General features: G+C 44.0%; 1 protein-coding gene across 1 annotated transcript in view; it reads left to right on the top strand.

Annotated features, from left to right (window-relative positions):
• Positions 1-24,569, top strand: part of LOC132833373 (polycomb group RING finger protein 3) — a 181,614-nt gene that overhangs the window by 90,243 nt on the left and 66,802 nt on the right. Inside the window, exon 5 of the mRNA XM_060851596.1 lies at positions 22,624-22,679. Coding sequence (XP_060707579.1) covers positions 22,624-22,679 — 56 coding nt within the window. The remainder of the gene's footprint in view (positions 1-22,623; positions 22,680-24,569) is intronic.

The raw sequence follows: 24,569 nt of genomic DNA, 5'->3' as shown, positions 1-24,569 counted from the left end.
GGCTCTGAAACTCAATCTCTCTCCCAATAAAAGCTAACACACCATATCCCTTCTTAACAATCCTATCAGCCTGGGTGGCAACTTTCAGGGATCTATGTACGCGGACACTAAAATCTCTCTGTTCATCTGTACTGCCAAGAATCTTACTATTAACCCAATACTGTGCATTCTTGTTGCTCCTTCCAAAGTGAATCATGTCACACCCTACTGCATTAAACTACATTTGCCACCTCTCAGCTCCGCAGCTTACCCATGTTGCAGGTTACTGAGGGACATCATTCGGCATTGTCCACAACTCCACCAACCTTAGTGTCATCCGTATTTTTACTAACCCATGCATCTACTCCCTCATCCAGGTCATTTAAAAACTGACAAACAGCAGTCGCCCCAAAGCATTTGCTTGCGGTACATCGTTAGTAACTGAACTCCAGAATGAGCATTTCACATCAACCAGCGCCCTCTGTTTTCTTTCAGCTAGCCAATTTCTGATCCAAATGGCTTAATCACCCTCAATCCCATGCTTCATATTTTCTGGAATAGCCTGCCGGGGAGTACCTTATCAAACGCTTTACTGAAAAACATGTATACCACTTCAACTGCTTTACCCTCATCAACCTGTTTGGTCACCTCCACAAAGAATTCAGTAAGGTTTTGTGAGGTACAACCTACCCCTCACCAAACCATGTTGACTATCCCTAGTCAAATGATTCCTCTCTAGATGATGATCAATCCTATCCCTTATAACTTTTTCCAACACTTTACCCAAAACCGAAGTAAGGCTTACTGGTGTATAATTACCAGGGATGTCTTTAATCCCCTTCTTGAACAAGGGAATAACATTTGCTATCGTCCAATCTTCTGACATGATTCCTGTAGACAATGATGATGTAAAGATCAAAGCCAAAAATTCTCCCATCTCCTCCCTGGCTTCCCATAGGATCCGGGGATAAATCCCATCCGTCCCAGGGGCCCTACCTATATTCACACTTTGCAGAATTGGTAACACACCACTTTCTTATGAATTTCAATCCTGTCTAGTCTAATAGCCCATATCTCCGTATTCTCCTCGACAACATCGTCATTTTCCAGTGTGAATGATGATGAACAATATTCATTGAGCACCTGTCCTATTTCCTTGGACTCCACAAACAACTATTTAAAATGTGTTGCTGGAAAAGCGCAGCAGGTCAGGCAGCATCCAAGGAAGAGGAAATTCGACGTTTCGGGCATAAGCCCTTCATCAGGAGCCCTTGACCTTCCCATCTTTTAACAACTTACCTGTTCTTATTGAAACATCTATTGAACCAGCAACAACCATTCCTGTCCCTGCTCTAGTCATGTCCCCGAAGTGGCCATACCATCAAAATCCCACAACACCAGGTTATAGTCCAACAGGTTTAATTGGAAGCACACTAGTTTTCGGAGCGACGCTCCTTCATCAGGTGATTGTGGAGGGCTCGATCGTAACATAGAATTTATAGCAAAAATTTGTAGTGTGATGTAACTGAAATTATACATTGAAAAATTGATTGAACAGACATAACCTGGTGTTGTGTGATTTTTAACTTTGTACACCCCAGTCCAACACCGGCATCTCCAAATCATCAAGATTCCAGGTATCAACTCATGCTGCAAATTCACCACCTTATTTCAGATGCTCCTGGCATTGAAGTAGACACCCTTTTAACCACCTTCCTGCCTGAGATACACTTTTGCAACCTTGAAACTTTATTTATGACCTTACTACCCTCAACCTCTTGTACACTGGAGTGCCAATTCAATTCCCATCCCCCTGCTGAATTAGTTTAAACCGTCCTGAAGAGCATTAGTAAATTCCCTTAACAGTATCCAAAACCGTATACTTGTTATTGAGGGGAATGGCTACAGGAGATCCCTGCACTGTGCCTGTTGCCTCTCCATCCACTGACTGTAACCCATCTACCCTTTCCCTGTACCTGAGGTGTGACTACCTCTCTGTAACTTTTTTCAATTACCCCCTCAGCCTTCCGAATGATGTGAAGTTCATCCACCTCCAGTTCTCTAATGGGGTTTCTGAGGACCCCATTGCAGATGTGTCTAAGACCAGAAGTTATAAGTTTAAGGTCAGGAAGACGTGCTTTACAGGAGGACTATGGAAATATTTTATCACCCAAAGTGCACTCCCCACAGATGAAGTCAGTGGGGACACTAGTGGTGACCCTTACCTCCTTCATTTTATAAAAGGAGCATTCAGCTGTCCTAACATCCATTCCCACTGTTCTGAATTCACAAGAGACTATTGAAAAAATAACTAGTAACCTCATCAATCCGGAACACACAACCTTTTTTTTGTTAGAGGAGGAGGATAGTGAGGGACACTGCCTAAGTAGTGTTTCAGGTAACGCAACCACCCAAATGTATTACTTCACTTACTCAGCAGTCCTGTGTCCGCTCCTGCTCTGCATGTGCTCCGCCTATTCACAAGATAAGTCCTTTTAAGTGGGAAATTTACCTTCCCGGTAGCCCCGTGGTCCTTGCTCTCGTCGCTCCCGCTGCTGCTGAAAATGGAGGCTGGTAACACTTGAGGTAAGTCCTTTTAAGAGGGTAATTTATCTTCCCAGCAGCCCTATGGTCCTTGCTGTCACCACTCCTGCTGCTGCTGAAAATGAAATGAAAATTTCCCAGGCCATCATGAGGACAGTGCTTCATAAGAACAGAAGAATAGCAGTGGGCCATTCAGCCAACTGACCTAGCTCCGCCAATTAATATGATCATAATTGATCAAACACTTCAAATGCCTTGCACTCGCATAATCTCAATAAACCTTTACACCATTGGTAATCAGAAATCTATCAACTTCTACTTCAAATATAGAGTAAGACACATCGCAAATAGGCCCCTTCAGTCCACTGTGTCTGTGCTGACCAACAAACACCAAACTACGTTGATCCCATTTACCAGCTCTTCATCCTAACCCTGACATTTTAATTAACCATCCAGCTAATTGTTTAGTGTTGTGAGAGTACCTACCTCCACCACCCCCTCACGCAGCATGTCTCATATTTCTACTACCTTTGGGTGATAAAATATTTCCTTAGTCCTCCTGTGAAGCACGTATTCCTTACCTTAAACTTATGACTTCTGGTTTTAGACACATCTGCAGTGGGGAAGAGATTCTCACCATCTGTCCTATCCAAGCCCCTCATTATTTTGTGTCCCTGAATCAGATCCCCTCTCAGCTTCCTCTACTCTCCTAATAACTGAGACTTTCCATTCCAGGCAGCATCCTAGTGAATCTGTTTTGCACCCTCTACAGTGCAATCATGTTCTTCAGTTATGGCAACCACCACTGCACACGGTTTTTCTTCTGGGGCCTATGCAATGTTTTATTGGATGGGTTTATGGATAGGAAGGGTTTGGAGGGATATGGGCCGAGTGCTGGCTGGTGGGACTAGATTGGGTTGGGATATCTGGTCAGCATAGACAGGTTGGACTGAAGGGTCTGTTTCCATGCTGTGCATCTCTATGACTCTATGACTTCCTTGTTCCAGTATTCTATAGCTTGGATAGTAAAAGCAAGCATTCTGCATGCCGCTTTCATCAAACTGTACTGACACTTGCAGGGATCTATGGGTTTTGATCCAGTGACCGAAAAGAAATGGAATATTTTTCCAAGTGAGGCATGCAGAGGTGAAGTGGTAGTGTTGCTCGGCAAATACAAAAATAGAAATTGCTGGTGAAACTGAGCAGACCAGGCAGTATCTATGGAAATAAACTAGAGCTAATGTTTCAAGTCCAGCAACTCTTCATCAGAACGCTCTGCTTTCTTTACACAGATGCTGCCACACCTGATGCGTTTTGCCAGTAATTTCTGTTTTGGTTCCAAATCTCTAGCATCCTTAATCTGTTTTTCATTATTGCTGGATTAGTAATGTTCTGGAGACATGGTTTGGATCCTACCATGGCAAATACCAAATTCAGTAAAAGAAAATGTGGAATAGCCAAATTATGACCATGGAACCGGTGCTGATTGTTGTAAAAAATGTATCCAATTCATTAATGTCATGAGGCAAATAAATCTGTCACCGTTGCCTGGCCTACATGTGACTCTTGGCCATGTGTTAAATTTTTACCTACTGTCTGAGCAATTAGGGTTTGGTAATAAATGCTAGCCTAGCTAGTGATACTTTCAATGTCAAGGCCTACAAGGCTGTGCGCCAAACGCTGGAAAACAGGGTTAAAGTAGGTCGGTGGTTTTTTTGACCAGCATGAACTCAGTGGGTCAAATAGCTTTTTTCTGTACTATCTCTATGACTCTGAGAGTGAATATTGAAAGTGATGCATGGGCTGCTGATTGTAGAATCCCTACAACACAGAGGCAGGCCATTTGGCCCATTGAGTCCACCTGACCCTCCGAAGAGCATCCCACCCAGAGGAGCTTCCAACCCTTTCCACATAACCTTGCATTTCCCATGGCTAATCCACCTCGCCTGCATATTTCTTGGCAATTTAGCATGGCCAGTCCACCTAACCTGCATATTTTTGGACTGATGGGAGGAAACTCATGTAGACGCAGGGAGAATGTGCAAACTCCACGTAGACAGTTGCTGGAGTGTGGAATTAAACATGCACCTCTGGCTCTGTGAGGCAACAGTGCTAACCACTAATTCAGTAGTCATGGTGCAGGTCATCTGGCACGCTACAACACCGGGACAAGTCCCCAGAAATGTCGCTTCAGTTACTTGTGAAACACTGTGGTCTTATTCACAATATTCTGCCAATGTTTGGTTGAACAGGGAGGAGGAGACGGAATGTAATAATGCTTTTTGCAGCCATGGAACATAAGACCATAAGACAAGGAGCAGAATTAGGCCATTCAGCGCATCTAACCTGGTCCGCCATTCAATCATGACGATATTTCTAAAGCTCATCCTCTTGTCTTCACCCCATAGAATGAGGCAGAGACAGAAAAAAAACCATCAACATACAAATTTATCCATCAGTGAAAAAATTTTAGATAAGTGGAGTTGGAGTCACACTGTTTCAAGTAAGGATGACAATTGGTAACAATGTGACCTTTTCATTTTACCCACCTACCATTAAAGTGGCCCATCTGATTAAGTTTGGCAATCCAGTATTGTATTTGGAGACCTATTAAACCCTAATCATAATGAAAACTGGATTTAAGGCTACTGAAATACTGTTCTACTGAGTACCCTTCAAGCCAGGGGAAAAGTTAATCACCTCTTCCATAATCCATACTATGTTGTGGTTCTGTTCGCCGAGCTGGGAGTTTAAGTTGCAAACGTTTCGTCCCCTTTCTAGGTGACATCCTCAGTGCTTGGGAGCCTCCTGTGAAGCGCTTCTGTGATGTTTCCTTCAGCATTTATAGTGGCTTGTCTCTGCCGCTTCCGGTTGTCAGTTGCTGTCTGTTGCAGTGGCCGGTATATTGGGTCCAGGTCGATGTGTTTGTTGATAGAATCAGTGAATGAGTGCCATGCCTCTAGGAATTCCCTGGCTGTTCTCTGTTTGGCTTGCCCTATAATAGTAGTGTTGGCCCAGTCGAATTCATGTTGTTTGTCATCTGTGTGTGTGGCTACTAGGGATAGCTGGTCGTATCGTTTCGTGGCTAGTTGGTGTTCATGGATGCGGATTGTTAGCTGTCTTCCTGTTTGTCCTATGTAGTGTTTTGTGCAGTCCTTGCATGGGATTTTGTACACTACATTGGTTTTGCTCATGCTGGGTATCGGGCCCTTAGTCTGGTGAGTTGTTGTCTGAGAGTGGCTGTTGGCTTGTGTGCTGTTATGAGTCCTAGTGGTCGCAGTGGTCTGGCTGTCAGTTCAGAAATGTTTTTGATGTATGGTAGTGTGGCTAGTCCTTTGGGTTGCGGCATGTCCTCATTCCGTTGTCTTTCCCTTAGGCATCTGTTGATGAAATTGCGTGGGTATCCGTTTTTGGTGAATACCTTGTATAGGTGTTCTTCTTCCTCTTTTTGCAGTTCTGGTGTACTGCAGTGTGTTGTGGCCCTTTCTAATAGTGTCCTGATGCAACTTCGTTTGTGTGTGTTGGGGTGGTTGCTTTCATAGTTCAGGACTTGGTCTGTGTGTGTGGCTTTCCTGTATAGCTTTGTGGTGAATTCTCTGTTCGGTGTTCTCTGTACCATCACGTCTAGGAATGGGAGTTGGTTGTCTTTTTCTTCCTCTCTAGTGAATCAGATTCCTGTGAGTGTGGCGTTGATGCTCCGGTGCGTGTTCTCTATTTCTGTGTTTTTAATGATTACAAAGGTGTCGTCCACATATCTGACCCAGAGTTTGGGTTGTATTTGCAGTAAAACTTTGTTCTAACCTTTGCATTACTGCTTCTGCTATGAGTCTAGAGATCGGTGAGCCCATGGGTGTCCCGTTGATTTGTTCGTATATTTGGTTGTTGAATGTGAAATGTGTTGTGAGGCACAGGTCCAGTAGTTTAAGTATGCCGTCTTTGTTAATAGGTTCAACGTCCTGTTGTCTGTTCTGTATGTCCAGCAGGTTGGATATTGTTTCTCTGGCTAGGGTTTTGTCGATAGAGGTGAACAGTGCCATTACATCGAATGAGACCATGGTTTCTTCCTTGTCTATGTGTATATTTCTGACGATGTCCAAGAATTCTTGTGCTGACTGTATAGAGTGTCTGGATCCGCTGATCAGGTGTTTCAGTTTCTGCTGTAGCTCTTTAGCCAGTTTGTGTGATGGTGTCCCTGGTAGTGATACTATGGGTCTGAGTGGGATGTCTGGTTTGTGTACTTTAAGTAGTCCATAGAATCTGGGGGTGTTGTTGCTTTCCGGTTTCATTCTTTGTCGGTCAGACCTGGTTATCTGGCCGTTGTTTGTAGATTCCTCAGTGTGTCGTTTATCCTATTGGTGAGCTGTGGCGTGGGGTCAGACTCCCTCTTTTGGTAGGTGTTGTAGGTAATCTTCTCCCAAACTTTAAATCCATACTATGAAACATAGACCATGACGTGACAAAGCACTGGCATCACCAAATTCCTGACAAATTAATTCCCCTTCCTCTCCTCTTCACCCTCCAATTTAGGGGAACATCCTAAAAACTGGTCATTATCAACTTTTCTGCTTTTGGGAGTTGTGCACAAGGTGACACCACATAATAAAAAACAAGCTCACTCCCACAAAAACAGTTTTAAAAAAATTAGTCCTTGAGAAAATAATGCTAGTCAATTTATTTTTTCCTCAGATATCCCACAGTAGTATGCAGATATCTTAGAAATTTTGGGGTTGGAGGAGATTATAGAGATAGCATTGAGTAGTAATTCTAAAACATGGATCGTAACTTTGAAATCAAAGCAATGACTTCACTTGGGATTGAGAGGTCAGCAAGGACTTGGGAATTAGGTGAACAGAATTTGGTACAGAACTCATGGCTGCTGAGTTTGAGTTGATCTCACATTTAAAGAATGTAGAATGTGGGAGGCTGGCCAGTAGAGCATTAGAATAGCCGTGGTTAGAAAGAGCAAAAGCATAAATGAGGACTTCAGTGCATGAACTGATGCAGAAGAGGATGGAGCAATAGGGTTAGAGGGCATAGAAATAAGCCATCTTAGTAACTGCACGGATGTGGTTGGAGTGCATTTTGGGTTCAGCTGTGATACAAAGTTTATAAATGATTTCAGCTCAGACAGCAGCCAGGGTGAGGGGACAGCATCAGCAGCTAGGGAACTAAGCTTGTGATTGGAACTGAAAGCAGTGGCTTCAGTCTTCCCAATATTCACTTAAGGCAATTTTTGCTCATCTGACAATCTAAAGAAAAGTGCAAGTGTCCAGAATGATGGCAGGAGTAAACCAATGTTTTAACTGTGATTTGAACCCCCTTCAATAATGGGTCCACACCTGGAAGCGCAATATTTGAGGTTAAAATTTAAGATTTTAACCTAAAGATCAATTGCACCACCTGCAGTCATGGCAAAAAGATGTTTTGTGCAGACATGCTGAACAGTTTTCCAGATTTCATGATTGGAACAATACATTTGGGAACTTTAGCTACACAAACTAAAGATCCATTGAAGTTCCATCAAAGTTCATATCTCTTTCAAGAAGAAATGAACACATCTGTCAGACCAAAAGTACAGATTAAAACTTTGAAATAAATCATGAAGTTTATGACTTAAGACGCCAGTTGGATCATTATGTCTGCACAGTTAAAAAGAAAGAAATGAGCCACCCACCCTATCGTACACCCTGGCTTTTGGTAATGATGTAGTCTGCAGAAGTGGAGGAGCTGCCATCCATGGTTCACTAAAACAGTCAGTGATCATGTCAAACTTCAAAACATATAATTATGCAACAATAGTTTGATGGTTAGGAGAATGGATGGAATATTTAAAACTGCAAAGATTGACAAAAAGATGAACAAGAAAGGAAAAATTAGGGCGCAACAAAAATATAAAAACAGCCTGAAATGTTACAGATTTTTAAAAAAAAGTGTTCTAGTCGTAGAGATGTACAGCACAGAAAAGATCCTTTGATCCAGCTCGTCCATGCTGACCAGATATCCTAAATTAATCTCACCCCATTTGCCAGCACTTGCCCATATCTCTCTAAACCCTTACTATTCATGTACCAATCCAGATGCTTTTTAAATGTTGTAATTGTACCAGCCTCCACCACTTCCTCTGGCAGCTCATTCCATACACACACCACCATCTGCATGAAAAAGTTGCACCTTACGTTTCTTTTAAATCTTTCCCCTCTTACCTTAGCTTCCAGCCCTCTAGTTCTGGACTTCCCCATCCTAGGGAAAAGGCATTGTCTATTTACCCTACTTATACCCTTCGTGATTTTATAAACCTCGACAAGGTCATCCCTCAGCCTCTAACAAACTCCAGGGATTTCAGTCTCTTTCTATAGCTCAAACTCACAAAACCTGGCAATATCTTTGTGAGTCTTTTCTGAACCCTTTCAAGTTTCACGACATCCTTCCAATAGGTGGGAGACCAGAATTGCACACAGTATTCCAAAAGTGGCCGAACCAATTTCCTGTACAGCCACAACATGACCTCCCAACTCCTATACTCAGTGCTCTGACCAATAAAGGAAAGCATACCAAATGCCTTCTTCACTATCCTATCTACCTGCGACTCTACTTTCAAGGCACTATGAACCTGCACTCCAAGGTCTCTTTGTTCAGTACCAGTTCCCAGGACTTTAACATTAAGTGTAAAAGCCCTGTCCGGATTTGCCTTTCCAAAATGCAGCACCACACATTTATCTAAATTAACCTCCATCTGCCAGTCCTCAGCCCATTCTCCCATCTGATCAAGATCCCATTGTACTCTGAGATAACCTTCTTCGCTGTCCAGTACACCTCCAATTTTGGTATCGACTGCAAACTTATTAACTATACAGATTTTGGAAACATGCAGTTGTAGCAGGGTTGTTGTTATGAGTGACTTCAACTTTACCGATATTGACAGGAACCTCCTTAGAGCAGATGGGTTGGATGGAGCCGTTTTTGTCAGGTGTGTTCAGGAGGGTTTCCTTACTCAATATGTAGACAGGCCGACGAGGGGAGAGGCCTTTTTGGATTTGGTGCTCGGCAATGAGCCAGTACAGGTGTCAGATCTCTAGGTGGGAGAACACTTTGGTGACAGTGACCATAACTGCCTCACATTTAGCATAGCCTTGGAGAGGGAAAGAAGCAGTTACCAAAGGAAGATATTTAATTGGGGAAAAGGAAATTATGATGCTATCAAACAGGAGTTGGAAAGTATAGATTGTGAGCAAGTGTTCCACAGAGAGGGCACAACAGACTCCTGTTTAAGATTAGATTAGATTACTTACAGTGTGGAAACAGGCCCTTCGGCCCAACAAGTCCACACCGACCCGCCAAAGCGCAACCCACCCATACCCCTACATTTACCCCTTACCTAACACTACGGGCAATTTAGCATGGCCAATTCACCTAACCCGCGCATCTTTGGATTGTGGGAGGAAACCGGAGCACCCGGAGGAAACCCACGCAGACACTGGGAGAACGTGCAAACTCCACACAGTCAGTCGCCTGAGTCGGGAATTGAACCCGGGTCTCAGGCGCTGTGAGGCAGCAGTGCTAACCACTGTGCCACCGTGCCGCCCACTACAGTGGGAGCAGTTGTTGTGAGTGATGCACAAATTTGTTCCTTTGAGACCAGTAAGAAGGGGTAAGATCAAGGAGCCTTGGATGACAAGAACAGAGGAGCCTCTTGTCAAAAGGAAGAAGGCAGCTTACATAAGGTGGAGGAAGCAAGGATCTAGCACAGCTTTAGAGGATTACAGGCTTGCTAGAAAGGAGCTCAGAAATGGACTGAGGAGAGCCAGGAGGGGGCACGAAAAAGGCTTGGCAAGAAGGATTAGGGAGAACCCAAAGACATTTTACTCATTCGTGAGGAATAAGAGAATGATCAGGGAGAGGGTAGGGCTGGTCAGTGATAGCGTAGGGATCTTGTGTGTGGAGTCTGAGCAGATAGGGGAAGCCCTAAATGAGTTTTTTGCTTCGGTTTTCACTCAGGAAAGGGACCTTGTTGTGAATGGGAACTTTGAGGAGCTGGGATATGGGTTTGAACAGATCAAGATTGCTGAAGTTGATGTGCTGGAAATTTTGGCAAACATTAAAATTGTTGAGTCCCCTGGGCCAGACCAGATTTATCTTAGGTTGCTCTGGGAAGCGGGAAAGGAGGTTGTTAAGCCGCTGGTGAACATCTTTGCTTCCTCACTCTCCACGGGAGCTGTACTGGAGGATTGGAGGGAGGCAAATGTTCTCTTTTCAAGAAGGGGGACAGGGAAATCTCTGGCAATTACAGACCAGTCGATCTTACTTCTGTGGTCAGCAAGACTTTCGAAGGAATTCTGAGGGATAGGATTTATGACTATTTGGAAAAGCATATTGTGATTAAAGGAAGTCAGCAAGGCTTTGTGAAGGGCAGGTTGTGCCTCACAAATCTTATTGAGTTCTTTGAAGAGATGACAAGACAGGTCGATGAAGGTCGAGCAGTGGATGTGGTGTATATGGACTTCAGCAAGGCATTAGATAAGGTTCCCCATAGTAGACTCATTCATAAAGTCAGGAGGATTGGGATAAAGAGACATTTGGCTATCTGGATTCAGAATTGGTTGGCTGACAAGGCGGAGAGTGATTGTAGATGGCAAGTATTCTGCCTGGAGGTCAGTGGTGAGTGGTGTCCTGCAGGCCTGTGTTCTTGGCCCTCTTGCTCTTTGTAATTTTTATAAATGACTTGGATGAGGAGGCTGAGGGGTTGGTTAGTAAATTTGATGATGATACAAAGGTTGGAGGTGCCGTTGATAGTATCAAGGGCTGGTGCAGGTAGCAGCGTGACAGGATGCAGAGCTGAGCTGAGAAATGGCAGATAGAGTTCAATCTAGATAAATGCGAAGTGATGCATTTTGGAAGATCGAACTTGAATGCAGAATATAAGATTAAAGACAGGATTCTTGGCAGTGTGGAGGAACAGAGGGATCTTAGTGTTCAAGTGCATAGATCCCTCAAAGTTGCCACTCAAGTGGATAGGGTTGTTATGAAAGCATATGGTGTTTTGGCTTTCATTAACAGGGGGATCAAATTTCAGAACCACAAGGTTTTTCTGCAGCCCTATAAATCCCTGGTGAGCCCACACTTGGAATATTGTGTCCATTTCTGGTCGTCCTATTATAAGAAAAATGCATAGGCTTTGGAGAGGGTGCAGAGAAGGTTTACCAGGATGCTGCCTGGACTGGAGGGCTTGTCTTACAAAGAGAGGTTGACTCAGCTCAGACTTTTCTCTCTAGAGAGAAGGCGAAAGAGAGGTGACCTGATCAAGGTATACAAGATAATGAGAGGCATGGATAGGGACAATAGCCAGAGACTTTTCCCCAGGGCAGAATTGACAATAGACAATAGGTGCAGGAGTAGACCATTCAGCCCTTCGAGCCTGCACCGCCATTCAATATGATCATGGCTGATCATTCCTAATTAGTATCCTCTTCCTGCCTTATCTCCGTAACCCTTGATTCCACTATCCTTGAGAGCTCTATCCAACTCTTTCTTAAATGAATCCAGAGACTGGGCCTCCACTGCCCTCTGGGCAGAGCATTCCACACAGCCACCACTCTCTGGTTGAAGAAGTTTCTCCTCATCTCTGTCCTAAATGGTCTACCCCGTATTTTTAAGCTGTGTCCTCTGGTTCGGCACTCACCCATCAGCGGAAACATGTTTCCTGCTGCCAGAGTGTCCAATTCTTTCATAACCTTATATGTCTCAATCAGATCCCCTCTCAGTCTTCTAAACTCAAGGGTATACAAGCCCAGTCGCTTCAGTCTTTCAGTGTAAGGTAATCCCGCCATTCCAGAAATTGACCTCGTGAACCTACGCTGCACTCCCTCAATAGCCAGAATGTCTTTCCACAAATTTGGAGACCAAATTTGCACATAGTACTCCAGGTGCGGTCTCACCAGGGCCCTGTACAGCTGCAGAAGAACCTCATTGCTTTTATACTCAATTCCTCTTGTTATGAAGGCCAGCTTGCTATTAGCCTTCTTCACTACCTGCTGTACCTGCATGCTTACCTTCATTGACTGGTGTACAAGAACACCCAGATCTCTCTGTACTGCCCCTTTACCTAAATTAATTCCATTGAGGTAGTAATCTGCCTTCCTGTTCTTGCCACCAAAGTGGATAACCATACATTTATCCACATTAAACTGCATCTGCCATGCATCTGCCCACTCACCTAACTTGTCCAGGTCACCCTGTAATCTTCTAACATTCTCCTCACATTTCACCCTGCCACCCAGTTTAGTATCATCAGCAAATTTGCTAATGTTATTGCTGATACCATCTTCTATATCATTAACATATATTGTAAAAAGCTGCGGTCCCAGCACGGATCCCTGCGGTATCCCACTGGTCACTGCCTGCCATTCCGAAATGCAGCCGTTTATCACTACCCTTTGTTTCCTATCAGCCAACCAATTTTCAATCCAATTTAGTACTTTGCCCCAATACCATGTGCCCTAGTTTTACTCACTAACCTCCTGTGTGGGACTTTATCAAAAGCTTTCTGAAAGTCCAAGTACACTACATCTACTGGATCTCCCTCGTCTATCTTCAGAGTTACATCCTCAAAAAATTCAAGAAGATTAGTCAAGCATGATTTCCCCTTCATAAATCCATGCTGACTCTGACCTGTCCTGTTACTACTATCCAGATGTGCTGTAATTTCATCCTTTATAATAGGCTCCAGCATCTTTCCCACCACTGAGGTCAGACTAACTGGTCTATAATTTCCTGCTTTCTCTCTCCCACCTTTCTTAAAAAGTGATATAACATTAGCCACCCTCCAATCCTCACGAACCGACCCCGAATCTATCGAACTCTGGAAAATAATCACCAACGCATCCACGATTTCCCGAGCCACCTCCTTCAGTACCCTGGGACCATCAGGCCCCAGAGACTTGTCAACCTTCAGACCTAACAGTCTCTCCAACACCAAATTCTGGCAAATATAGATTCCCTTAAGTTCAGGTCCTTCAGCCACTGTTACCTCAGGGAGATTGCTTGTATCTTCCCCAGTGAACACAGATCTGAAGTACCCATTTAATTCTTCTGCCATTTCTTTGTTCCCCGTAAGATATTCCCTGTTTCTGTCTTCAAGGACCCAAATTTAGTCCTAACCATTTTTTTTTGCCTTGCACATACTTTTACTACCCTCCTTTATATTATTGTCCAGTTTACCTTCTTACCTCATTTTTCCTCTGCATATTTCCTTCTTAGTAATCCTCTGTTGCTCCTCAGTCCTCAGTTTTCCCACTTATCTTTGCTATGTTATATTTTTTCTCTTTTAACTTTGACTGGTACGAGGAGTCATAGTTTTAAGATATTAGGAGGAAGTATAGAGGAGACGTCATAAGTAGGTTCTTCACGCAGAGAGTTGTGAATGCATGGAATGCGTTGCCAGTGGTGATAGTGGTGGAAGCAGTGTCATTAGGGACATTTAAGCGACTGCTGGATATACACATTGACAGCAGTGAAGTGAGGGGTGTGTAGGTTAGGTTATTTTATTTTAGATTAGGAATAATCCTCGACACAACAGCGTGGGCCGCATGGTCTGTTCTGTGCTGTACCTTTCTATGTTCTATACATCTCCTGTGTTCACACCCAAATCATTTATATAAATGGCGTAGAGCAGTGGACCCAGCACCGATTCTTATGGCACTCCACTAGTAACAGGCCTCCAGTGTGAAGAGCAATCCTCCACTACCACCCTCTGTCTTCTACCTTTTGAGCCAGTTCTGTATCCGAATGGCTAGTTCTCCCTGTATTCCATGAGATCTAACCTTGCTAACCAGTCTCCCATGGGCAACCTTGTCAAAGGCCGTTTGAAGTCCATATAGATCACGTCCACCGCTCTGCCCTCATCAATCCTCGTTACTTTATCCAAAAACTCAAATCAAAATTAGTGAGACATGATTTCCTGCACAAAGCCATGTTGACTATCCCTAATCAGTCTTTGCCTTTTTAAATACATGTACAACCTGTCCCTCAGGATTCCTTCCAACAACTTGTCCACAACTGATGTCAGGTTTACCAGTCTAGTTCCCTGGCTTTTCTTTATCACCTTTCTTAAACAGTGGCACCACAATAACCAACCTCCAGTCTTCCAGCACCTCGCCTGTGACTATTGATGATACAAATATCTCAGCGGGGGCCCAGCAATCACTTCGAAAGTAAATTAATTGTGTAGATCTGAGTTGCTGAGTCCCTGGATCCTCATTGAAATTATTCTGCAGTCTTAAAAGAAGTGGTTAAAGAGATATTTAGTGCATTGGTTTTAATTTTCCAAAATTCAGCAGATTGGAGGAGATGCATTTGGAATGGAAAATAACTATAATGCCAGGCTGGTCAACTTAAGTCAGAGGACGATGTTCGAGGTATTTTTGAAGGCGTTACAGCAGAGCATGTGGAAAATCTCAAGGTTATCATGTAGAGTCAACAATATTTTGTCAATAAAAGCAAATTACTGCAGATGCTGGAATCTGAAACCAAAAGAGAAAATGCTGGAAAATCTCAGCTGGTCTGGCAGCAACTGTGAGGAGAGAAAAGAGCTGACGTTTCGAGTCTAACTGACCCTTTGTAAAATCTCTGACAAAGGGTCAGTTAGACTCGAAACATCAGCTCTTTTCTCTCCTTACAGATGCTGCCAGACCTGCTGAGATATTCCATTATTTTGTCAATATTTCACAAAGATTTCGGACATCTTTGAAGAATTATCCTTTAGAGGACAGAGGGATGTACCATGTTTGAGTTTCCAGAAGCATTTGATAAAGCACCACATCAAAAGTTATTGTAGAACATAAAAACTCATGGTGTAGTGGGGTAACATTGTGGCAGGGATAGAAGATTGACTGGACAACAAGGAATAGAGTGTCATCAAAAATGCGATTGGTGAGATGTAACAAATGGTGTGTCTGGGATCAATGCTTAGGCCTAAATGTTTTACAGTTTGCATAAATGATGAATTAATTACCTGAGGGTATGTTTGCTGAATGCACATTGATAGATAGGGAAGAAGGTTTTGAAGAGGACAAAAGCAGGTTCCCAAGGGATGAAGATAGATTTAGTGAGTGGGCAAAGATCAGACAAATACAATGTAATGTAGGACAACATAACATTGTCCAATTTAGCTGCAGGAATGAAAAAGGAGTATATTATCTCAACAGTGAGATATTGTTCCGAGTTTTCTTTGATTCATCCATGGGATCCAGGCACTGTAGGCCAAACCATTAATTGCCCATCCCTGATTGCCCTGCAGAGGTGGTAGTGAACTGCTTTATTGAATGCTCAGTCCTTGTGTAGGAACACCCATTGTGGTGCTAGTAGGGGACTTCCAGGATTTCGATCCAGCAACAGTAGAGGAACAATGATATATTTTCAAGTCAGGGTGATGATGGCTTGAAGGAGAACTTGCAGGTGGTGATGTTTCTGTGTATCTCATGCCATTGTCCTTCTAGGTGGTGGTGGGTTTGTAGGAGGAGCCTTGGTGAGTTACTGCAGTGAATCTTGTTGATGATGCACACAGCTGCCATTGTGTGTTAATTTGAAAAGAGCAAATGTTGAATGTGCAAGAGAGAGGTTGCCAAACAAGCCAGCTTCTTGAGTGTGGGCATAATTACACCCATTGGAGAAAATGAAAAATATTCCATCACACTCTTGAACTGTACCTTGTCGCTGGAGAATAAACACTGGGGAGTCAATTACTTGAGGCAGAGCTCTTAGTGTATGACCTGTTGTATCTACAGTATTTATATGAATGGTCCAGATCAATTTCTGATCAGGTATAACCCCAGTTAGCCTGAATTCAGTGATGATAATGTCATAAAATGTCAAAGGGCATCTGGTACATGTACAGAGTAGATGTTACTTACCACCTGTCAACTCAAACCTGGATATTGTCCAGGTGTTACTACATGTGGTCATGCACTGCTTCACAGTCTAAGGAGTGAGTGAATGGTGCTGGAATCTGTGCACAGCTGAATCTTAGAAACTTCACGATGAAGCAGCAAAAGTTATTGGATGCAGGACACTACCTTGAGGAACACCTATAGTGATGCCTTTGGTATGGGCTGAATAGTCACCAGCATCCACAATTATTATCTTCTTTGCCAGGTATAACTCCAGTCCATGGAGAGATTGCTCTTTGATTGCTCTTGACTTCAGTTTTCTCAGGCTTTTGATGCTACACTAAGTCAAATGTGGCTTAATGTTAAGGGCAGTCACTCCCATCTCACCCTTGAATCCACCTCTTTAATGTTTGAACCAAGGCTATAATGAGGTCAGAACTGAATGACCCTAGCAGAACCCAGACTGAGCATCAGTGAACAGACTGTTGCTAAGTAATTGCTGCTTGTTAGCACTATTAACTATTCTATTCATCATTTGCTTATTGAAAATAGACTGGGGCAGTAATTGAGTTGGTTGGATCTATCTTGCTTTTGTTTTGATGGCTTCGGTGATGTTCCATGTTTAAGATATAGTGACATTGGAGACAGACAAGTTCACTCAGTTGATCCTGGATAGGATGAGATTTTCTCAATGAAGGAACTCAATAAGTTGGGCCTGTATTCATTGGAATTTCGAAAAATACAAGGTGACATTATTTAAAAAACACAAGATTCTTGACAGGTTAGATGCTGAGAAAGTGCTTTCCCTTGTGGAAGAGTCTTGTGCTAAAGGGTGTAATCTCAGAGTAATGAGTTGCCCATTTAAGATAGAAATGAGGAAGAATTTCTTCTCTTGTAGCAAGCAGTGGGGGAAATGAGATAACACACCATGGCACTCTCTAGAGGGAGATACATCCAGCAACAGATTGCTGATTGGTTTGTGTAAATGTAACCGATTGTGGAACTGCAATTCATCAGCATAATAATTTTCTAATTGACTACTGTACAGGTGAATGACTGGGTGTTTACGATGGAGGGAGAGAAACCTCCAGAATGCTGAAAGGAAAAGTGCTATGTCTGTCTCTCTCTCTGAAGTAAAAGTAACTGAAACCTGAAGAAAGCCAATTGTTTTCTCCCACATATTACTGTAAGCTGTTGCCTTTCACAAAAAAGCTAGCATCCATGTTCAGCAGGTATCCAGGAAAGCAAGTGGAATGTTGGCCCTTATTTTGAATGGAATAGAGTATAACATAGGGCGAGTTTGCCATGGCTGTGCAAGGCGCAAGTCAGACTTCTGCTGGAGTACGAAGAGCAGTTTGGACCCCTTACTAAGGGAAGATACGCTGGTATTTATGACAGTCCAGGGAAGGTTCATTCACTAGGCTGTACCTGGTATAGAAAGAATGTCTTAGGAAGGGAGATTAGAACATAGAACAGTACAGCACAGAACGGGCCCTACAGCCCACGATGTTGTGCCGACCACTGATCCTCATGTATGCACCATCAAATTTCTGTGACCATATGCATGTCCAGTAATCTCTTGAATGTCCCCAATGACCTTGCTTCCACAACTGCTGCTGGCAACGCATTCCATGCTCTCACAACTCTCTGTGTAAAGAACCCGCCTCTGACATCCCCTCTATACTTTCCTCCAACCAGCTTAAAACTATGACCCCTCATGTTAGTCATTTCTGCCCTGAGAAATAGTCTCTAGCTATCGACTCTATCTATGCCTGTCATTATCTTGTATACCTCAATTCGGTCCCCTCTCCTCCTCCTTTTCTCCAATGAAAAAAGTCCGAGCTCAGTCAACCTCTCTTCATAAGATAAACCCTCCAGTCCAGGCAGCATCCTGGTAAACCTCCTCTGAACCCTCTCCAAAACATCCACATCTTTCCTATAATAGGGTGACCAGAACTGGACGCAGTATTCCAAGTATGGTCTAACCAAAGTTTTATAGAGTTGCAACAAGATCTCATGACTCTTAAACTCAATCCCTATGTTAATAAAAACCAAAACACCAAATGTTTTCTTAACAAACCTGTCCACTTGGGTGGCCATTTTAAGAGATCTATGTACTTGCACACCAAGATCCCTCTGTTCCTCCACACTGCCAAGAATCCTATCCTTAATCCTGTACTCAGCTTTCAAATTCGACCTTCCAAAATGCATCACCTCCCATTTATCGATGTTGAACTCCATCTCCCACCTCTCAGCCCATCTCCGCATCCTGTCAATGTCCCGTTGCAGCCTACAACAGCCCTCTATACTGTCAACAACAGCTCCAACCTTTGTGTTGTCTGCAAGTCATCCAAGTCATTAATAAAAATTACAAACAGTAGAGGCCCAAGGACAGAGCCCTGTGGAACACCACTCACCACAGACTTCCAGGCAGAATATTTTCCTTCTACTACCACTCGCTGTCTTCTGTTGGCCAGCCAATTCTGTATCCAGACAGCTAAGTTCCTCTGTATCCCATTCCTCCTGACCTTCTGAATGAGCCTACCATGAGGAACCTTATCAAATGCCTTGCTGAAGTCCATATACACCACATCCACAGCTTGACCCCCATCAACTTTTCTAGTCACATCCTCAAAGAACTCGATAAGATTTGTGAGGCATGACTTGTCCCTCACAAAGCCATGTTGACTGCATTTAATCAAGCCATGCTCTTCCAGATGGTCATAAATCCCATCCCTCAGAATCCTTTCTAACACCTTGCAGACAACAGACGTGAGACTTACTGGTCTGTAATTGCTGGGGATTTCCCTATTTCCTTTCTTGAAGAGAGGAATTACATTTGCCTCTCTCCAGTCCTCAGGTACGACTCCAGTGAGAGCGAGGATGCAAAGATCTTCGCCAGTGGCGAAGCAATTACATTCCTCGTTTCCCAAAGCAGCCGAGGACTAATCTGGTCCGGGACTGGCGACTTGTCAATCTTAATGTTTGACAAAAATTTCAGCACATCAGTTTCCTCTACCATGATCCATTCCAGGAAGCACACCTGCTCTTCAAAGGTTTCATTCACTACAAAGTTCGTTTCTTTTGTAAAGACAGAAGCAAAAAACTCATTTAGGGCTTCCCCTACCTCCTCAGACTCCACACACACATTCCCTATGCTATCCCTGATTGGCCCTACTCTTTCTTTGACCATTCTCTTATTCCTCACATAAGTGTAAAATGCCTTTGTGTTCTCCCTAATCCGTTCTGCCAAGCCTTTCTTGTGCCCCCTCCTGGCTCTCCTCAGACCACTTTTAAGCTCCTTCCTCGCCTGCCTGTAATCCTGTAGAGCTGAGCTTGACCCTAGCTTCCTCCACCTTATGTAAGCTACCTTCTTCCTTTTGACGAGAAGCTCCACCGCTCTCGTCATCCAAGGTTCCTTTATCTTACCACTTCTTGCCTGTCTCAGAGGGACATATTTATTCATCACTTGCAACAACTGTTCCTTAAACAGTCTCCACATGTCTGCAGTGCCTTTACCATGGAACAATTGCTCCCAATCTATGCTTCCTAACTCATGTCTAATCACATCATAGTTTCCTCTTCCCCAATTAAATATCCTCCCATTTTGCCTAATCCTCTCCTCCTCCATAGCTATGTAGAATGTGAGGCAGCTGTGGTCACTATCACCAAAATGCTCTCCCACCACAAGATCTGATACCTGCCCCGGCTCGTTTCCGAGCACTAAGTCTGGAATGGCCTCTCCCCTCGTTGGCCTGTCAACGTACTGAGTTAGGAAACCCTCCTGAACACACCTTACAAAAACAGCTCCATTCAAATCTTCTGCTCGAAGGAGGTTCCAATCAATATTGGGAAAGTTAAGGTCACCCATTAAAACAACCCTACTACGTCCACACTTTTCCAAAATCTGCCGACCTATGCTTTCTCCCATCTCCCTGCTGCTATTGGGGGGCCCGTAGTAAACCCCTAACGATGTGACTGCTCCCTTGCTGTTCCTAATTTCCACCCATACTGACTCGGTAGGCAGATCTTCTTCAAAAATGGAAGCTTCTGTAGCTGTGATACCCTCTCCGATTAGTAGTGCTACACCCCCTCCTCTTTCTCCCCCCCCCCCCCCCACACATTCTTTTTAAATGCTCTAAACCCTGAAACATCCAGCAACCATTCCTGCCCCTGAGAAACCCATGTCTCTGTTATGGCCACAACATCATAGCACCAGGTACTGATCCATGCTCTAAGTTAGTCACTTTTATTTCTGATACTCCTTGAGTTAAAGCAAATGCACAGGTTGGTCCTCTATTCATTGGATTTTAGAAGAATGAGAGGCAACCTTATTGAAACATACAAGATTCTTAAGGGGCTTCACAGGGGAATGCAGAAAGGTTGTTTTTCCCTTGTGGGCAACTCTAGGTCAAGAAGGTAATGGTTGGATGCTATCTTGTCAAACACAAAACTTTCCTTGTTCTTCCTCTTGTATGGTGCAAATGTTACTTACCACTTGTCAACCCAAACCTGGTTATTGTTATAGAGTTAAACAGCAGGGAAACAGACCTTTTGGTCCATTTCATCCATGTCAATCCTGATATCCCAAGTTAATCTAGTCCATTTTGCCAGCATTTGATCCCTATCCCTTTAAACCCTTCCTATTTATGTTGTAGTTGTACCAGCCTCCACAGTTCATTCCATACACACACCGCACTCTGTGTGAAAACAATTGCTCCTTTTCAAATCTTTCACCTCTCATCTTAAATCTATGCTGTCTAGTTCTGGACTCCCCTACGTTGGGAAAAAGACCTTATCAGGTTGACACCTCCATTTGTAGATTGTGCCTGGCATGCCCTTATGCATACTCCACTGAACCAGGCCTGATCTGATAACATGGTAAATGGTAGAGTGAGTGATGTACCGGGCCGTGAGGTTACAATTGTGTTGGAATATAATTCTGCTGTTAATGGTCCGCAGCTCCTCTTGGCTGCTCATGCTGGAGTTATTAGATTTGTTCGAAGTCCCATTTCATGTGGTGATCATGGCACTATTGAAGGAAGTTTTAGTGTAAAGATGGGTTTTTGTTTACACAAGGACTGTGCAATGTGATGCTGTCATCAGCTACATTTTCAGAAAGCAAATTAGTTAGGGTGAGGTCAAGTATGCTTTTTCCTCTTAAGAAGGGTCACTGAGCCTGAAACGTTAACTCTGTTTTTTCCCCACAGATGTTGCCAGACCTGCTGAGGTTTTCCAGTAATTTCAGTTTTTATGCTTCTTCCTCCTGTCCCTTATCACTGGTTGCAGTCCAAGTCTAGCAGTTAAGTCCTTTAGAAATGAACCAATTCAGTCAGTAATGGTGTTGCTTTGTGAAGAATATTGAAGTTCCCACACCCAGACCATATTTTGTGCCCTTCCCACATCAGTGCTTCCCCTAGTGGTGTTTTACATGGAGGAGTAATGATTCATCAGCTGAAGAAGGATGGTGCGTGGTCACCAGGAGGAGGCTTACATCCCCCTTTTGATCTGGTGCCATTAGACTTTATGAAGTTCAAAGTTAATGTTGAGGATTCCCCGGGCAGCTCCTTCCTGACTTCACTGCCACCATCTCTGCAAAGTCAATGATGCTCTTGTCTGTGAAATGGGATGTATGGTATGATTTGACTAGTGACAATGAATATGTCTGTGAGATTCTTCTTTGAATTTTGGCACTAGCACCCAGATTTTGGTGAAGACTTTCTGGGGTTAACAGGATAATGATTGCTGTTGCCATTTCCTGTGCTTTAGTCGTTGCCAGGTTGGTACATCAGTTTCATTTCTTAGAAGATTTTTGGAGGTTCGTATTACTTTTGCCATCTTTTCAGGACACATGCTTGAGCTTGCACAAACTCCATGTGTAAAGTTAAGTTCTTAATTCTGCCTTTGGTTCTGTCAGGCATTAGTTTAAGTCTTTGTCCTCTAGTTAGTCACCACAGGGAGAAGTTTCTCCTTATTTACTTAGTGAAAGTCCTTCAGAATTTTGGACTCATTAATAAAATTTCTTCTTATCTTTCACTACTTGAAGGAGAATCGGCATAAAATTGTAGTAGTGTTAGCTTTAGTAAATCTCTAATCTCACCTTCATATTTTGAAGCGGTTTGGATGTTTTGCTAATGAATTGTGTGAACTATACTATTATAAACTAATTTTTTAGGAATAACATTCACGTATTTATTTTCTTTTCTGCTGCACTTCCAAGTCACGATCGAACAATGCAAGATATTGTCTATAAATTGGTGCCTGGTCTCCAAGAAGGTAAGTGACATCTTGCTATTTTCTCACAACTAATTACATGATTGCCTGCCTGCTTGCTGTAAAATATACCTAGTTCTAATACTGCCACTCTCTTCTCCATCCCTTCTCATGTTTATGCATCTCTCTCTCTCTCTCTCTCTCTCTCTCTCTCTCAAGCACACTCTCTCACATTCACTCTCTCTCTCACTCTCTCTCAGCCACTCACACACTCTCTGTCTCACTCTTTTTCACTCACACTCTCTCACTCTCTCTTTCACTCACACTCTCTCTCACTCTGTCACAAGCACTCCCACACGCACTCTCTCACTTTCTGTCTCACTCAGTCTCTCTCTCTCTCTCTCTCTCTCTCTCTCTCTCTCTCTCCCTCCCTCTCTCTCACACTCTCCCTCACACTCTCTCTCTCTCACTCTGACTCTCACTCTCACACTCACTCTCTCACACTCACTCTCTCTCACACTCTCTCTCACACGCTCTCACACATTCTCACTCTCTCGCACACTCTCTTGCACACTCTCTGTTGCACACTCTCTCTCGCACTCACTCACTCACTTTCTCACACTCTCGCACTCACTCTCTCGCACACTCTCTCGCACACTCTCTCGCACACTCTCTCGCACACTCTCTCGCACACTCTCTCGCACACTCTCTGTTGCACACTCTCTCTCGCACACTCTCACTCACTCACTCTCACTTTCTCACTTTCTCACACTCTCTCTCGCACTCACTCTCTCGCACTCACTCTCTCGCACTCACTCTCTCGCACTCACTCTCTCGCACTCACTCTCTCGCACTCACTCACTCTCTCACTCTCGCACACTCTCTCATCTCACACATTCTCGCGCACTCTCGCGCACTCTCACTCTCTCTCTCACACTCTCACACTCTCTCTCACACTTGCTCTCTCACACTCTCTCACACTCTCTCACACTCTCTCACACTCACTCTCTCACTCTCTCACGCTCTCACTCTCTCTCTCTCACACTCTCACACTCTCTCTCACACTTGCTCTCTCACACTCTCTCACTCTCACGCTCTCACTCTCTCTCTCACACTTGCTCTCTCACACTCTCGCACACTCACTCTCGCACACTCACTTTCTCACACTCAATGTCTCTCACTCACTCTCTTGCCCTCTCTCTCTCGCCCTCTCTCTCTCGCCCTCTCTCTCTCGCCCTCTCTCTCTTGCCCTCTCTCTCTCACACTCACTCTCTCACACACACACACACACTCACTCTCTCGCTCTCGCTCTCGCTCTCGCTCTCTCTCTCGCTCTCTCTCTCGCTCTCGCTCTCTCTCTCTCACTCTCACTCTCGCACTCGCACTCGCACTCGCACTCTCACTCTCGCACTCTCACTCTCGCACTCTCACTCTCACTCTCGCACTCTCACTCTCACTTTCTCACACACGCTCTCACACTCACGCTCTCACTCTCTCTCTCTCTCTCGCTTTCTCTCTCTCGCTCTCTCGCTCTCACTCTCTCGCTCTCACTCTCACTCTCTCGCTCTCACTCTCTCGCTCTCACTCACACTCTCACTCTCACTCTCGCACTCGCACTCTCGCTCTCGCACTCGCACTCTCACTCTCGCACTCTCACTCTCGCACTCTCACTCTCACTCTCGCACTCTCACTCTCGCACTCTCACTCTCTCTTTCTCACACTCACTTTCTCACACTCACTTGCTCTCACTCTCTTGCTCTCACTCTCTTGCTCTCACTCTCTCACACTCTCTCACTCTCGCACTCTCACTCGCACTCTCGCACTCTCACTCTCGCACTCTCTCTCTCACTCTCTCTCTCACTCTCACTCTCACTCTCACACTCTCACACTCACTTTCTCACACTCACTCTCTCACACTCACTCTCTCACACTCACTTGCTCTCACTCTCTCGC

The sequence above is a fragment of the Hemiscyllium ocellatum genome, chromosome 36, assembly GCF_020745735.1.
Source record: "Hemiscyllium ocellatum isolate sHemOce1 chromosome 36, sHemOce1.pat.X.cur, whole genome shotgun sequence".
Taxonomy (NCBI): Eukaryota; Metazoa; Chordata; class Chondrichthyes; order Orectolobiformes; family Hemiscylliidae; genus Hemiscyllium; species Hemiscyllium ocellatum.
Note: the sequence above shows the minus strand (reverse complement) of the source record. Positions and strands in the feature narration are given on the sequence as shown.